The 17316-nt window shown below is 42.7% G+C and overlaps 1 protein-coding gene across 7 annotated transcripts in view; it reads left to right on the top strand.

Annotated features, from left to right (window-relative positions):
* Positions 1-13797, top strand: part of LOC144305559 (protein mono-ADP-ribosyltransferase PARP15-like) — a 44979-nt gene extending 31182 nt beyond the window's left edge. For all 7 annotated transcript variants that reach the window (XM_077884488.1, XM_077884491.1, XM_077884486.1 and 4 more), the window contains 7 exons: positions 1461-1523; positions 2606-2773; positions 5659-5865; positions 5950-6096; positions 9800-9933; positions 12496-12670; positions 12976-13797. In XM_077884488.1, coding sequence (XP_077740614.1) covers positions 1461-1523; positions 2606-2773; positions 5659-5865; positions 5950-6096; positions 9800-9933; positions 12496-12670; positions 12976-13265 — 1184 coding nt within the window. In that variant the 3' untranslated portion in view covers positions 13266-13797. The remainder of the gene's footprint in view (positions 1-1460; positions 1524-2605; positions 2774-5658; positions 5866-5949; positions 6097-9799; positions 9934-12495; positions 12671-12975) is intronic.
* Positions 13798-17316: the final 3519 nt, after the last annotated feature.

Raw genomic sequence — 17316 nt, 5'->3', positions numbered from 1 at the left:
ACAAACAAAAAGGGATTTTTTTTTTTTAAAAGAGACAATTTGGCTTCTAACTCCCTTATAAAAAAAAGTGAATAAATAAAATAAAAGAGACGATTCACAGCACACACATAATCAAGGAGACACAGGTGGGTAGATGGATGATAGAGGACAGATAGATCCTTATAATGAAAAAATAATAATTATTCAATCCCTCTGTGGGCCAGATTCTATGCTAAGCCTCTTTTATCCACTCTTTTAATGTTCAGATAACCCTGTGAGGGAAGTACCGTGCTACCCCCTGTGTAATAGTTGGGGAGCTGACCAGGCCCGTGTTAGCCAGTGAGCGGCGGGGGCCACCCTAGGCCAGGCTGCCCGAATCATGGTCTGTGCCTTCAACCCCGCCACTGAGCTGCATCAGCAGTGACCAAAGTGGTGAAGCTACAGCCTCGATTGGAAGGCAGCCAACTGTCTGTCTACCTGTGAAAAACAAAACATTAAAACCAAAGAACTTGGGACGCCCGGGTGGCTCAGCGGTTGAGCGTCTACCTTTGGCTCAGATGAGCCTGGGGTCCCGGGATCGAGTCCCGCATCGGGCTCCCTGCATGGAGCCTGCTTCTCCCTCTGCCTGTGTCTCTGCCCCTCTGTGTGTCTCTCATGAATAAATAAATAAATAAAATCTTAAAAAAAAAAACAAAACCAAAGAACGTAAGTAGAACGCTCAATTTTATTTCAGTTTTGAGATCCATGCTTCTCATTAATATCAGAACTTTCATTTTTATGGTTTTCCATTTTATAAAGTAATCAGGGTAGAATGCAGAAAAAAATTCAAATACCTGCAAAAATATCTCTGTACAAATGGAGTCTGTAAAGCTGCAGACACCGGCCTGTCAGCTGTTGGGCGGTGCCGTCACGCAGCAGCTCAGTGTTGATTATTCAGCTACTGAATGAAGGTTGCTGTAGAAAATTGAGAAGAAGGTAAACCATAAGAGACACTGAACTCCAGGAAGCAAACTGAGGGTTTGCTGGAGGGGGGTGGGTGGGAGGAGAGGGAAACTGGGTGATGCGCAGTAAGGACGGCACATGATGTAGTGAGCACTGGGTGTTGTATGCGACCGATGAATCACTAAATTCTGCTTCTGAAACTAATTTCAAAAGGTGGGCATTTCTGTGGGGGGCATCAATGAGTTGTGCTTAAAGGGATGAGCTGAACAAAAGTAATGTACAAAAGCTATAATCATGCATTGACTTTTTTTTTTAAGATTTATTTATTTATTTATTTATTCATGAGAGAGGCAGAGACACAGGCAGAGGGAGAAGCAGGCTCCATGCAGGGAGCCCGATGTGGGACTCGATCCTGGGTCTCCAGGATCACACCCTGGGCTGAAGACGGCGCTAAACTGCTGAGCCACCCGGACTACCCAATGCATTGACTTTTAACTAATGTTTTTTACCACTAACATGTCTTAACATGTCTTATTTAGGGGTATCTAAAGCAGTTTTAGAAGGTGCTGGACCGGCTGTGGAAAATGAATGCGCTGTACGAGGTATGACCACCTGTTACTTTCGGCTACAACCTATTGCAGATCAGAAGGGCCGAGAATACTATCTCACAGGGCCTATGGGGGTGAAAGTGGTGAGCGCTTTGGGAAAAGGTTGATTCCCTGGGAGAGCAGATACAGGTGCTGTGACTTTGTGGCCATGGGGAGGTGGTCCTTCCCCCCCCCCCCCCCCCACCTTCCCACCTATTAAAAAGAAACTAGGCCTGGGTCCTAATTGCCCAGGCTCTGCCACTTAGAGTCGATCCTACTCTAGTAGAGTAGGAGGGATCCTGGGCATGCCGTCTAATCTACAAGAGCTTTGTTTCTCTTATCTGTTAGACAGTTCTAGACTCTACTAACAAGGGAGGAGTATGGGAAGGCTGTCTCACAGGTGGTTTTGACGATCAGGACAATGAATGTGAAAAGCTCTGTAAAGTGCTGTATAAATTATCTTTCACTTTTCCCAACCTTGTTCTACTTGCTATAGCACCTCATCTACTGACACGAGTAAATGTGGAGCCTTGGTGGGTCTGAGGTGTTTTCTGACACCCAGCAATTCTTCATTTCTAACACTATCTACCTGTAGAAATAACACTCGATCCCATAGGTTAAAGGGCTCCAGCCCCACTTCAAATGCCAGGCACAAGTCCCAGCGGCCACCTGTACTACTGACCCATCTCCTATAAATTGGGTCATTTACAAAACCCTTTCTCAGGCACCTGCCTTCAGGCTAGGGTGTGACCCAGGGGTCCTGGGATCGAGTCCTGCATCGGGCTCCCTGCAGGGAGCCTGCTTCTCCCTCTGCCTGGGTCTCTGCCTCTCTCTCTCTCTCTCTCTCTCTCTGTGTCTCTCATGAATAAATAAATGAAACCTTTAAAAAAATAAAAAATAAATAAAGAATCCTGCTCATAAAGAAACTGAGCCTTGTCACAGTCCCCGTGGGTGAAGCCAGCGAGATGGAGGGACGCTGGACTTGGTCAGGAATCATCACAGGCTTTCCTGGGGTCGCTCTTTTCATTTCTCGGTGGTCGCCTTGTTGCTTCCTGTGAGTAATGTGCTGTGTTTTCCTTTTCTTCCTTCTGTTCTAGCTGCACAGCCTCACGGAGAGTTTATAATTACACAAGGTGGCTACTTAATGTGCAAGATAATCATTCATGTTCTTGGGGACAATGATGTCAGGAAAACTGTCTCCGCTGTCCTAGAAGAATGTGAGCAGAGGAAGTACACGTCTGTTGCCCTTCCAGCCATCGGAACAGGTTTGCAGCCTCTCACCACTCAGCTTCTGGATAATCCAGATTCCTTGAGGCTTAGCCTCACGGCTGGGCCCTCGGTGCTGAGTGCAGGCAGGGGCAGTGATGTGTCTCAGGCAACCCAGCAGCCCCTGGGGGCCCTGTGTGGGGCCCAGGCCTCTGTCAGGCATCTCTGTTCTTTACTGTATGGTCTCCAGGTATCTCTCCACGTTTGGCCCTTAATACCATGGTTTTCTTGCATTTCTCTCGGGGCGTGCTCCGTTTCAGCCTGCCCTCTGGTTTCCAAACCCTCACGACCTCCCCCTGGGGTTTACTGCCGCGTCTCCCACTGGCCCCTCATTTGTGCATTCCTTAGATGGAAATGCTGTTTCCCAGGCCCACCGCGAGTTCCTGGGCATGAAATCCTTAGTAGGATGCAGTCGCTGTGCTTAAGCAACAAGCTCACGTCTAGGGGCGCCTGGGTGGCTCAGGCCGTTACGTGCCTGCCTTCAGCTCAGATCGTGATCCCAGGGGCCTGGGATCGAATCCCACATCCAGCTCCCTGCTCAGCGTGGTGTCTGCTTCTCCCTCTGCCCTTCCCACCACTCCTCACCCCTCCCCACAGCTCCTGCACACGCTAGCTCGTGCTCTCTCTCCCTCTCTCTCCCTCTCTCTCTGGCAAAAAGAAATAAATAAAAATCTTTAAAAATACATGAAACTGTCAGAATCCAACTCCGAGTTTCTAGGAACACTTTCCTCCTCATCTCTATCCTAGTGTACAATAATTTGCTCTTACTTGAAGGTGATACTAATGACCCGCTCCCTGATTCATTCACACTCAATTGCACAGGCTTTTTAAAAGGGCCTGGAGGGCAGCTTGAGGCGGGGGGGGGGGTGGGGGGGGGTGGGGTGGGGGGGGGCGTTGCTCAGCGGTTTAGCGCTGCCTGTGATCCTGGAGACCCTGGATCGAGTCCCACGTAGGGCTCACTGCAGGGAGCCTGCTTCTCCCTCTGCCTGTGTTTCTGCCTCTCTCTCTCTGTGTCTCTCATGAATAAATAAATAAAATTAAAATAAAAGGGCCTGGGAGGGCCTTAATAATGCCGTCACATGATTATATGGTGTAGTAAAGCTTCAAGAGCAAGATATTTTAACCACTGTGGGTTCGAGTCACTGTTTCTTCCCACTTTGACTTCTCAGACTTTTCCTGGCACTGAGCATTGGAGAGACTGCAAGTATTTTTAGAACACAGCTAAGGAAACTTGATTTGGGAATATGATTTTCAAAATCTCAAATTTTATGCTTAACTGTGATTTTTTTTGATCAATGTTTGCTTTTACATGTAACTTTATATTTTTATTTTGTATTCTTTTTCTGAGATGCATACATTTCAAACCCTACAAAATCTAGACCTGCTCCTGACTCTTAGTTTCCCCATTTTGCAGATAGGAATTCGAGGTTTTAAGTACAAGGTGATATAGCTAGTAAGCAACATTCAAACCCAGGCAGCCTGGTCTGCACATTTCAACCATTACATTTTTTTTTTTAATGTTATGTGGTTTTGGTTGCCATTATGCTCTTAATTACTATGTTCTTAGCTGCCACATTCTTATCTCTATTAGCTATTACCTTCTATTATCACCCCCGTTTTATAGCTGAGGAAATTGAAGTTTGGAGGTACTGTGGGCTGAGTTGTATTCCCCTGCCAAAATCGAGTGTTGAAACCCTAACCCCCAGTACCTCAGAATGTGACTGTATCTAATGAGAGGGTCTTTTAAAAGGTAATTAGGTTAGGGGCACCTGGGTGGCTCAGTGGTTGAGCATCTGACTTTCACTCAGGTTGTGATCTTGGGGAACTGGGATTGAGTCCCGCATCAGGCTCCCTGCTTCTCCCTCTGCCTATGTCTCTGCCTCTCTCTGTGTTTCACATGAAAAAAATAAAATCTTTTTTTAAAAAAGAGGTAATTAAGTTAAAATGAGGCCTAGTGAGTGGGCTCTAATCCAATATGACCAGGGTCCTTGTTAGTTAGGAGATTAGAACATCCGTAGGTACAGAGAAAAGGCCATGAGAAGACACAGGGAGAAGACAGCCATATACAAGTCTCAGAGAGAGTCCTCAAAAGAAACCAATCTGTCCAACACCTGGATCTCAGACTTCTAGTCTCCAGAATTGTGAGAAAATAATTTCTGTTGCTTGAGCCAACAGTCATGGCATCCCTAGCAAACTAATATAAGAGGAATCAAATGATTTACCCAAGATCACACAGCTAATCAGTGGAGAGTCAGGACACGAACCCAGATCTTCTGCACCAGGTCACATGCTCTTTTCTCTGTGCTGCCAGCATCCTTCAGTTAAAGACCAGCAGGAACACATGGTATGAGGAACTATGCAGCATCTCACCAAGAGGTCTTTAAGGACTTATTAATGGATTTGAGCTTGCGCTGGGTGGCTTTGTGGTGGTCTCAAGCAAGTTGGGGCTTTGCTCTGGCTTGGATACTTTGAGGAAGCAGACATGGTTCTATGGTTGGGCATCTTACCTGGAAGGGGAGAAGAGTATGGCTGATGCTGTGATTATGAATGAAGCCGCAATTGCTCCTATTAGCCAGGATGGGGAAGGTTGGGCCATTTTTGTGGTGTGGATAGTGTTCATGTTTTTGGCTGTGGTCAGACATGGCTATTCAGTAGTTGTGTTTGACTTAATTGATCCCAGCCACAGAGTGGTTGCATCGGATGACGTCCTATGACTTTGTGTTCAACCAGCGTACACGGAGACCCAGCTCTGAGTGCCGGACCCGCTTCTGGCCACCGGCTGCTTTCCTCTTTCTCAGCACCAAAAACTGCATTTGCCAAATCTCATCACTTGCCTAATACCTGCAAAAGCTTCTTTTGAGCGCTTTAAGTTTTTCTTTTTCAGGCAGTGCTGGAAAAAACCCAACCATCGTCGCTGATGACATGATCAGTGCTGTTGTAGACTTCTCATGGAAACACTCCACCCCATCATTAAAAAAAGTTAAAGTTGTCATCTTTCTATCTGATTTGCTAAATGTATTCCATGACAACATGAAAAAGAGAGAAAATTCTACATCACCTTTCTTTCAATCCACATGCTTCGAGAGTGCACGTAAGATGATCTTTAAAAAATCATGTGGTTATTGCTCAGATTACTGGGCAGATGTTTAGATATTAATGGTCACTGTTTTATCAGTTTTAGGATTCAACAGACAGCCTCCTATAATATGTGGGAGAAGTACAGGAACTATGCAGCCCAGGCTCCCGTCCACCGATTATTCTTCTGAAAGGCAAAATCACTCCTGGGAAACAGGAATTGCGAAGGAACAAGAAGAGAAGAGAAGTAAGGATGCAGAAAGAGGGGGATAGGCTTTGAAAATCCTAGCCAGTTATCTCTTTATGTACTTATGGATTAGCATCGATCCTCAGTGCCCCTCGTAGCTGTGAACTGGCTGACCGATACTGGTTTATTGATTATCCACCGCTAGACAAGTTAGCCCAGGAATAGAAGCAGATGGAAGAAGGGAGTGGTCAGAGTCATCCTGCTGTACTACTTCATGAGCAAGCAGAGTCCCAGTTGCTTCTCTGTACGATGTGTGTTTATGCATTATTTTTAAGTGTCTATATTGACCTGCTCCTCTTTCCCCCATTTTGTGGCTTCTGTACTGCTGTGAAAGTAACTAGAAAAGCAGCCTCCTCTTTGCAATCACTGTTCTTGCCCATTTTGAGCACTCACTCATAGAGCACTATGGGTTTTACTAGTGATAAGGTGTGCCTGTCATCAGAAGCCTGTCTAAACTGGAAATTGTTGTCTGAACCTGCCAGTGGGAATTTTGGTTCTCTCTACACTTATTTCCTGACAACCATTCTTGTCAATGTGCGTTCATACACAGCACATATAAGAGCTACGCGAATACACACACACAGTAAAGAAAATTGAAGATAATAGTTGGATCTGTTAATGCTCTTGCAATAGCAAATAATAGAAAATCCAGTTTAAACTGGCTTATAGAAAAAATTGAAGTTGACTCACATAACTATAAAGTCCTAGGCATATGTGGCTTCAGGTCCAATTTGATCCAGGTACTCATATTATATAATCTAGACCCTGGCTTTCTTCATCTCTCACTCTCTTCTCAGCTGTGTTGTCTTTATCTTCAGGTTTCACATGGTGGAAGAGGGCTGCCAGCAGTATCAGGCACATATCTCCCAGCAGTATCAGGGTGGGTTCAACAGGAAAGGGTATATCCAGGGGCAACGTATACTTACCATCAGGAACATGATGCCTGGGAACAGAGGTGTTCACATAAGGCTGAAATTCCTTCTGATTGAATCAGCTTAGCTCATCATTGCAGTTAGGGAACTGGAATTTTTTTTTTTTTTTTTTGTGCTGTATCCTTGAACCGAAGGAGATCACTCTCTGAAGCAATGGGGAAGAGTTGTTCATCCAAGGAAATTCAGGAAAGAAAAAGGGAAAAGGCTGCTGGAGAGTTAAATATAATACATATCTACTAGAGTACCTCAGGGTATATAAATTAACATTTTTCCCCCTTTGGTCTTTGTAGAGGAAAATTTTATTTGAATTTAAGAGCAATAAGTCATTATAAGTAAAGTGAAAAATTAACTTAAACTGGTTCATCTACTCCGTGTATACACCAAGGATTTAAAATGACTTATGAAATTTTAAAAATAGGAAGGGGTGCCTGGGTGGCTCAGTCAGTTAAGCGTTCAACTCTTGATTTCGGGTCAGGTCATAATTTCAGGGTTGTGAGATCGAGTCCCTTGTAGGGCTTCACACTGGGCGTGGAGTCTGCTTAAAAGTCTCTGCCTTCTTCCCCCTCTGTCTGTCCCTCCCCTTCCCATTTCTCTTTCTAAACAAACAAACAAACAAACAAACAAAAATATATATATATATATATAAACAAACAAACATCGGAGACAAACAAAAGATAACTAAAATGAGCAGACCAGTGACCCAATGGCACTTGGGGCAAAAATAAACAATAAAACTGCCTTACATAATCTTTGTTAGTAGATGAAAGTAATAATGCAGATGAAATGTTAGATAAAAGGACATTTGTTGGCAGAGATAAACTTGAATTTTAGTAAGAATTTATCATGTGGACTTCCTTAAAAGAGAACTGAGTTTCATTTGAGCCGATGATACACAGTTGCTTTTCCAAACTATTCATTGATTCAGAGTGCTTTTACTGAGCATGGATTGAATATCAGACCCCAGCAACAAGATTGGGAGCCATGTAAGGAGGTGGGAGTTAAAGCCATTGAGTGTGGATCTGATTATCCATGCAGACTGTGGAGGTAGAGAAGGTCAAGACTGAAGGCAGAGACAGGATTTGTGGTGCGTCATCCCACCTCTACTTGTAGAAAGGAAACTGAGGCAGGGTGCACAAGTAGAGGTGCAGGAGGGCATTCATCCAGAACATCAGGAATGGGAAAATAAGGACACCTGGGTGTCTCAGTGGTTGAGCATCTGCCTTCAGCTCAGGGCGTGATCCCGGGATCCTGGGATCGAGTCCCACATTGGGCTCCCCAGAGGGAACCTGCTTCTCCCTCGACCTGTGTCTCTGCCTCTCTCTGTGTGTCTCTCATGAATAAATAAACAAAATCCTTAAAAAAAAAAAAGGAATGGGAAAGTAGAGTGACATTTATCTTTTAAAAGAGATTTTTAGGAAAAGCACTCAGGAATGTGCCTGGTACATGGTAAACACTTGAAGAAAGATTGCCATCTCGTGTTACCTCCCAGGAAACTCTGGGCTGTGAGGCACTAGAGCACAATTCTTTTCCTTCTTTGGACAGTGGCCTTTCATGTAACGTTGGATGTGTGAATACTTAGCCTTCCTGGGACTTGGTTTTCTCATTGCTAAATTGTCCAGCCAAGGGTCACCTTTTGTCCACAGGTGGAGTAAGTAGCACAATTCAGTGTGGCTTAAGGGTGTGATTTAAGTTGTTCCTCTCAAGAAAATACCATTGTCTTTAAGCTTTACTCCCTCTTTATTTATTTTTAAGATTTATTCATTTTCTTTTAGGGAGAGAAAGAGAAAGAGAGTATGGGTGACGAGGGGGGCAGAGAGAGAATCTCAAGCAGACTCTACACTGAACACAGAGCATGCCAGGGGGCTCGATCACACAACCCCAAGATCGTGACCTCAGCTGAAATCAAGAGCCAGACGCCCAACTCTCAGGCTCCCTGCTCAGCAGGAGAGTCTGCTTCTCCCTCTGCCCTTGCTCGTATGCTCTCTCTCTCTCTCAAATAAATAAAGTCTTTTTTTTTAAATTTTTTTTTAATTTTCTTATTTACTTATGATAGTCACAGAGAGAGAGAGACAGAGAGAGAGAGAGAGAGAGATAGGCAGAGACACAGGCAGAGGGAGAAGCAGGCTCCATGCACCGGGAGCCCGACATGGGATTTGATCCCAGGTCTCCAGGATCACGCCCTGGACCAAAGGCAGGCGCCAAACTGCTGCGCCACCCAGGGATCCCAAATAAATAAAGTCTTAAAAAAAAAAAAGAACCACACTAAATAAAACTGATAAACATGAAAACATCAATAAATCAGTTTTCATATTTATACATCAGCTTTTTTTTTTTAAGTAGGCTTCACACCCACTGTGGAGCCCGTCATGGGACTTGAACTTATGACCCTGAGATCAAGACCTGAGCTGAAATCAAGAGTCAGTTGCTCAACCAATTGAGCCACCCAGGCACTCCCACACATCAGTTTCTAATGGAATTAATTCCATTAAGTTTTCTGGGGAAATTCTCATTTCAAGCTACAGTGAACCTAAGTATACCTAAATATTTTAGCTAGGCCATTACTATAGGTCATACTAGCATCAGAGCTATTCATTTCGTCATTGTTTACCAAATTGAGGATGACAAAAGAAGCAGTTGTGAAATGTGTAGCTTTTTGGTTTTTTTCAAAGACCGAGATTAGATGACTGTGAAGCAAGAGCATAGGAAGTGCCTTGATTTTCAGAGGTCCCTGGAAATGGATATTGTGTTTTCACCAAATGCTGACTTCCCAGATAATATTCCTGAACACTGGACCAACATGAATCAGCAGCTGTCTTGTGTGATTGAGCTACATCCTGGACAATCAGAATATGATTCCGTAAGGGCCTTGTTCTCTGAGACCTGTTTTTTCTACAAAATAGAGAAGGTAAAATTGTGTTAAAAAATCGCTTCTTTTAACTATCGAAGAGCTAACATGAAAGCCATCTGTTTTATAACAACTCTTCCTTCTTTTATGCCTTACTGTATTTATTTTAATTAGACTTACTCAAGCTTCATAGACTTTGAATCTCATGGCTCATTCATTAGCAATAATGAAGGAGATTCCCAAAAGTAGCATATATATGTCTGGATGCTTTCCCTTACAATTTACAAATAAACCTATTCAAACTGATTAAACAGGAAGAAATGTATTAGAAATTAATGGAAAGTTCAGAAGTAGGATGGTTTTTGGAACAGTTGGATCCACTGGCTTGATGACATCATGGATCTAGTTTCTCTGGCTTTGCCATCCACAGGGTCAGCTTCATCTGAAGGCTGGACTCGCTTCATAATTGTAGGGTAGCTCCTGGTGGCAATCAGGGGGTCTCCGCTTCCTCCATTCACATCCCATGGAAGAAACACATCCACTGGATGAGAGTCTCAGGCTTTGTGTTGAGCGGACCACTCCAGCCGGGCTGTGTCAGGAGAGTACTATATGCTGATTGACTTCGACCTGGACTGTCAAATGCCATCATTTTGTGATCCTATCATGAGACGACCCTGATTGGTTAAACCCTATGAGTCTCCCCACTGAGAACTAAACATGAGTCCAACTCCACCCAAACCAGCAGTTGCTGTACAACAGAGATGAAGTGGAATAGATGTTCAGGGATTCCCACAATGTCCACCATGCTGCATAAAAAATTTTAGCCAGTAAAGTATAGGAGTTTAGTAGAAGGTCATTATCATACCAGGTATATCAGAGCAGGGTGCGACATCCTAGTCCTTTAAAAATCAACCACATTATAGCACTTAAGAAACTGTGCTTTCATAAGCTTCCACATGGCTGACTCACTCTTGAGCAGTGGGCTTCTTAAGGTAGCAGTTGGATTCCTAGTACCTAGCACGGTTCCTCCCATATCATAGGACATAATACCTATTGAGTGAGCTTACTTCCTGAGAAAGGAATCAGAAGAGAGAGACTCCTGCAGAGAGGACAGAATTTAAAGGAGGGGATGCTTCATGGATGTTCAACACTGTTGAGAGTACGAGAACCTTCCTTGTTCAGTTGTGTTTTACAGTATCGGTAACTTTCTTGGCTCTTATCCTTCTAGTATAACCATTTTGAAACACCTCATTTTTGGATTAATTCCATAATATACTTTCTTTCCTGCTGCCTCTAGATAAAATCATTATTAATTCATGGCCCCCAGCCTCTGCTGGACTCTCCAGATGCCTGGAATCCTTTATTGCTTCCTCCAGTCAGTTCCCTCATGCATTCCCCATTGCAAAATTTCAACACTCTGCTTGAGGTCTTCATCTCTCTCAAAACAACTTTCCCTCCTTCTTTTATGTCTCGGCTTCTCCTCAACTTCTGCTACAGGTAACCACTTCGTTCTTCTTATTTATGTATTTATTTTTAATAAATAAGATTTTTTCTTTTTAAATTTATTATTATTATTATTATTATTAAAGTTGGCTTCATGCCCGGCATGGGGCCCAACACTGGGCTTGAACTCACAATCTGTCAGTGGCTATTTGACTCTTGGTTTGGGCTCAGGTTGTGGTCTCATGCTTGTGAGATTAAGCCTGCCTCTGGCTCTGTGCTCAGCATGGAGTCCACTTGAGATGCTCTCTCCCTCTCACTTTGCCCCTCCTGCTTGTGCTCTCTCTCTCTCTAAAATAAATAAATAAATATTTAAAAAAAAATAAAAAAGAGTTGGATGCTTAATTGACTGAGCCATCCAGGCACTGCTTATTTATTTGTTTGTTTTAGAGAGAGACAGAAAAAGGGAGGTAGGTGCAGAGGGAGAGGGAGACAGGGAATTTTAAGCAGGCTCCATTCCAGTTTGGAGCATGACATGGGGCTCGATTTTACAACCTGTGCCAAAATGAGATCATTGTGCTAAAATCCAGAGTTGCATGCTTAACCAATGGAACCACCTAGGTGTTCCTTGAGTAACAATTTTTTGTTTTAAGATTGTATTTATTTATTCATGAGAGACACACAGAGAGGCAGAGACATAGGCAGAGGGAGAAGCAGGCTCCATGCAGGGAGCCCAATGTGGGACTCGATCCCTGGGATCACGACCTGAGCCAAAGGCAGACGCTCAACCACTGAGCCACCCAGGCGTCCCTTGAGTAAGAATTTGAATATGAGTGAATCTCCAGGGATTCCAGGGAACACACACACACACACACACACACACACACATATAATATTTACATATATAGGTAAATATTTTTATATAAATTATAATTTCTGTCTTATAAACTATAGTAAGCACTATTACAAAGTATAGATACTCTTAACCTAGCCTTTTTCTAAAGGCAGAAAACTACCTATTCTCGGAATTTGCTGTTTATTTGCAATTTTTTTCCTTCTCCTTCTCCTCCTCCTTCAGTCTTCCTCCCTCTCCTCCAAACTGCTATTTTACAATCCACAACAAGCACAATATACTGATCTCTAAAGTCATTTTCAAAATGTTTTGCTTTGTGTCATTTGCAGATTGAGAGGATACAGAATGTGTGCCTCTGGCAGAGCTACCAGATAAAGAAAAAGCACATGGACATCAAGAATGGCTATAGAGATAATGAGAGAGTCCTGTTCCATGGGACAGATGCAGACTCGGTGCCGTATGTCAATCAGCATGGCTTTAACCGCAGTTATGCTGGGAAGAATGGTAAGGAAGCAAGCAATCCGGTTGACCAGAAGGTAGCTCTGGGGTTGGCTCTCCACACCCAAGCAGTGTAGAACCATAGATGGCAGCTGTCTGGTCATTGCCAGGGTAGGGGTCTTTGTGCTTCATCAGAAAGGAGGTTGGCAACTTTCTGAGGCTAGAGGGAGTGGATTTTGGAAGTGATGACAAGTGGCTTTGGTGGGCAAGAACTGCATGAAAAAAAAAAACTTGTGTCAGGTTTTGGTCATGGTTCTACACACTGTGATGATTTTATGTTCTTAGGAAGGTTTCTATCTTTCTCTTTACAGCTGCAGCTTATGGAAAAGGAACCTATTTTGCTGTTAATGCCAGATATTCTGCAGATGATATATATTCCAGACCAGACAGCAATGGGAGAAAACATATTTATGTTGTACGAGTACTTACGGGAGTCTACACACTAGGACATGCAGGATTAGTTACCCCTCCATCAAAGAACCCTCACAATCCCACAGATCTGTTTGACTCTGTCACAAATGATACACAACATCCAAACCTGTTTGTGGTATTCTCTGATAATCAAGCTTACCCAGAATATCTCATAACTTTCAGGTCTTAAAAAATAGGGTTTTTTTTTCAATCTCAAAGAGACGATTTAGTTGTCTATTTATGAGAACAATTTATAGAGTTTTTGTCTTTGCCTTTGGCTTGTTTAGTAGATAAAAATCTGTTAGACCCCAAAATGCTGAAAACAGCCTTTTGAAGATGCTCTATTGCCATTTGTAGCATACGTCTTTTCTCAGCATATTGATGAGTAGAAGTTAAGAAATGTAGATGACATAATTATAGCTACAACTATTTACAGACACCAAATCTGTAGGAGAACAAAAAACACATTGCTTTTTTCTAGCAGAGAAGAAATAAGATGAATCACTTTAAAACCAAGATGTCATTGTTCTTACAGAACATGTTAAGACATCAAACTGTGTTGAGCTCAACTGTACTGTTAAATAACGAGGCTGCTATTGTGCATCTGTAACAGCTGGGAATTTTGCTTCCTGAAGAAATACTTATTAGCTATAGCTCAGCTTGAATGACTGAATCAAAAGGTATCACCTCAAATCTGTTGTGAAATAAATCAGGAAAAAATGTGTTGTGTCACTGTCTAATGCTACATAACAAATTCCTACAAAATTGAGTGGCTTTGTGGGTAAGGAATTCAGGCATGGCTTAGTTGGTCATTCGGATTTAGGGTCTCTCTCATGAAGTTGAGTAAAGGTGGTGGCAGGGGATGCGGTCTTCTGAAGGCTTGACTGAGGCTGGGAGATCTGCTTCCAAGGTGGATCACTCAAATAGCTAAAAAGTTTTTGCTGGTTGGCAGGAGTCCTCAGTTTTCCCTCCACATGATCCTCTCTAGGCTGCCTGTGTCGCTCATGACATGGCAGCTGGCTTACCCCACAGTCAGCAGTTCAGGAGGGCGAGAGGCAGAAGCCTGATGTCTTTTATGACCTAGCCTCTGGAGTCAGACTCCACCTCTTCTACAGTATCCTGTTGGTTCCATGGGTCAGCTCTTCCAGTGTAAGTGCAAATTGCGGAAGGGCATGGACACCAGTAGATGGCAAACATTGGGGACCATCTTAGAGGCCATAAAATGAGGGAATGACTGATACATTGATAAAATGTTACAAGCAAGTGGAAAGGACTCTAGATGTCATCTAAGCCCACTGTCCCCTCGTCTTTCTCCTCTACCCTCCCCCTCTCCCAGGCAAAAAGCCCTTGAGCCTCCCCTCGACCGTTTCCAACACTCCACATCTTAAGGATAACTTATTCCATCATGAGCTCTAACTGTTGGAAAACTCTTGTTTACGCTGAGTGGAAATCTGTTCTTCTGCGTCTATTGCCTGCTGATCACTGTCCCACCTCCTGGAGGACGCAGAGCAAACTCATTCCTTTTACAGATGGTCACTCTTCAGATTCCTCTCTTACCTCTTTGATGTTAGAGTTAGGTAAATTCTTGAAATACTTAGCAGCTTATTTATCCTGATGTATCACTTATCAAGAGTTAAAGATATCGAAGTGTTTACATAATCTTAGATAAGCACATGCACACTAAAAAGAGTACAGGAAAGTTTAAAACTGTCACCATACTGTATCACTCATAATTGCGACATTCAGAGGAAACCACTGCCAAGTTCTTAAACACTGCCTTCTCCTTCCTACATCCATCTTCAATGAAGTCAAAGTCGTGCTTTATTCAATTACTTAATTATACAATATTGTTGGGGATCCCTGGGTGGCTCAGCGGTTTAGCGCCTACCTTCGGCCCAGAGCATGATCCTAGAGACCCAGGATCGAGTCCCACGTCGGGCTCCCTGCATGGAGCCTGCTTCTCCCTCTGCCTGTGTCTCTGCCTCTCTCTCTGTCTCTCATGAACAACAACAAAAATTATACAATGTTGTATCTGCCTTTTTTCATTTAACATTGTGTTACCCTCATGTTATTAATTTCTTCTGTAAACATAAATCGTAATGGGCCAGTTTTTCCACTATATATTTTCCTTTTATGTGTCTATAATCATAAAGTTTTAAAAAATGTCATCATCTTTCCTTATAGATTAATAATCCAATTTCCTTCTGTAATATATCTGTATTATTTCCCCCATGTTGTTAAATATCTAGCGTATCTTTTGTTGGTTGCATAGTATTTCATTGTATGTCTCTACATAAATGTTATGTCAAAATTGGGTGCCGTATATTTCTAGATAAATAAATGGTTGGATTATGAGATGCAAAGACCATAATCTGCCTTCAATGAGATGCTGCTTCCCGAATCTCTTGGGGGAGATAGAGTCCTAGAGAGGAAAGCAAGCTTAAATAATGCTGTGTCAGTTGGTCATGGGCCTTGGCTCCCATCTCCAGTATAGAATCCTAGTGAGCCAGGTTGGAACGTAGAAGGACTCTTTTTACTTAGGTTAGGTAGGCTTTTATTTGCAATGTAAACTGCTATCATTGTCTCCTCCAATGCTGTCACTCAAGGACCCCCCTAATTTATTTTGCTGTACTTCTGCTCATAGTATGTATGCTGATGTGTTCATTGAACACAGGGTTTATGAATTCATTTACCGGTGGTGGGTTAATTATCACAATGCTGGTAAGATCATTTACAGGTAATATGAACCAATTTGATTTTGCTAAATAGTTTATTAGAACAAATACGGTTTCTTACAGTAAACATGCTTTATGAGCTTAACTGATAAAATTATTATGTTTACAAGCTGCCGTGGGAAAAACTCTTGCTGTTTCTCCTTTATTCATACTACGTCCACACTCACAACGCTTGACACCAGATGTGTGGGGTTTTCTCCGACTCTAAGCAATCCTCTGCAACATTAGCTGGGCGTCCCACAATTTAACTCCATTCTGACACGATCTACCTAGAAATAGCATCAGATCCCAACTTGGAAGCTCCCTGTAGCTCATACCTTTGGGATTTTTGTGGAGATTTCAACATGTAGGTAATGAATGGTCATTCGCTCCATTTCCAGATCCTCTCCCCTTGATGGAGAATAGGAGATGGAGCTCAAAGCTCCAACCTTCTAATTGTGGCTTGGACTTTTTTAGTGACCTCATGAGAACAAAAAATACTGCCACACCCAAGAAATTCCAAGAAATTTAGGAACTCTGTGTCAGGAAATAGGGTCTAAGATCAAATTTTAGAACAAAAGATGCTTCTAGTACTTTCATAACCTTGGAAATTACAAGGCTTTTAGAAGCTCTGAGCCAGGAACCAGGGGCAGAAACCAACATATACTTTTTATTATTTCACACAAGTTTTGAACTTTTCTGCCACTCTTAGTAAACATATGAAAGAAGTCTTGTAATTAAACTCAGAGTAAATAACAGGATTTTTAACTGAAGTACAGTTGACAAGGAGTGTTACATTAGTTTCAGGTGTCCAGTATAGTGATTGGACAACTTTATATGTTCTGCTAAGCTTACCGCAAGCATAGCTATCACCTGTCACCATACAACACTATTACGATACCACTGACCATGTTCCCTATGCTGGACCTTTGAGTGACTCATTTAATTTTAAAAGACCTTTGCTCCATCTCCCTATCTGTTTATATTACCTTTGTGGTCACCAGGATATAAATAATATCTAACTTTCTTTTCCTTTTCTTGTTAAAAAGGGCATTTTCAACGTAGTAATTTATTTCTCCAAAGCCCCTTGTTACCTACAATTATAATTCTACAACAAAGACCTGTCAAATAAGTAATTTTGACTTCCACAAAATCCACCCCCAGCTCTTCAATCCAAATCTTCCTCTTGTGTGCCTGATGTGCCCCTGCTTCTCCACACCCAAACCTAGCATCCCCTTTACCTCTTGATATCTCATTCACATTTCACATAGTCAGACAGGAATACACTAGAAAGGACTTTTTCGATTACAGAATAAACTTTCTGCAAAAAAATTAAAGAATGCAAATGATTCTCTGCATGTCTCTGTAGTTTATAGTGCAGCATGGTCTTTCATGTTAAATCCTCTAAATCACCAATCAAAGCACCTGAGATAAGGAATGTACTCACCCGGGCACCGGGGTGGCTCAGTGGTTGAGCATCTGCCTTTGGCTCAGGTTGTGATCCCAGGGTCCTGGGATCAAATCCTG

Source organism: Canis aureus, chromosome 35 (genome assembly GCF_053574225.1).
Source record: "Canis aureus isolate CA01 chromosome 35, VMU_Caureus_v.1.0, whole genome shotgun sequence".
Taxonomy (NCBI): domain Eukaryota; kingdom Metazoa; phylum Chordata; class Mammalia; order Carnivora; family Canidae; genus Canis; species Canis aureus.
The sequence above is the reverse complement of the archived record's forward strand: the minus strand, read 5'-3'. Positions and strand labels throughout refer to the sequence as shown.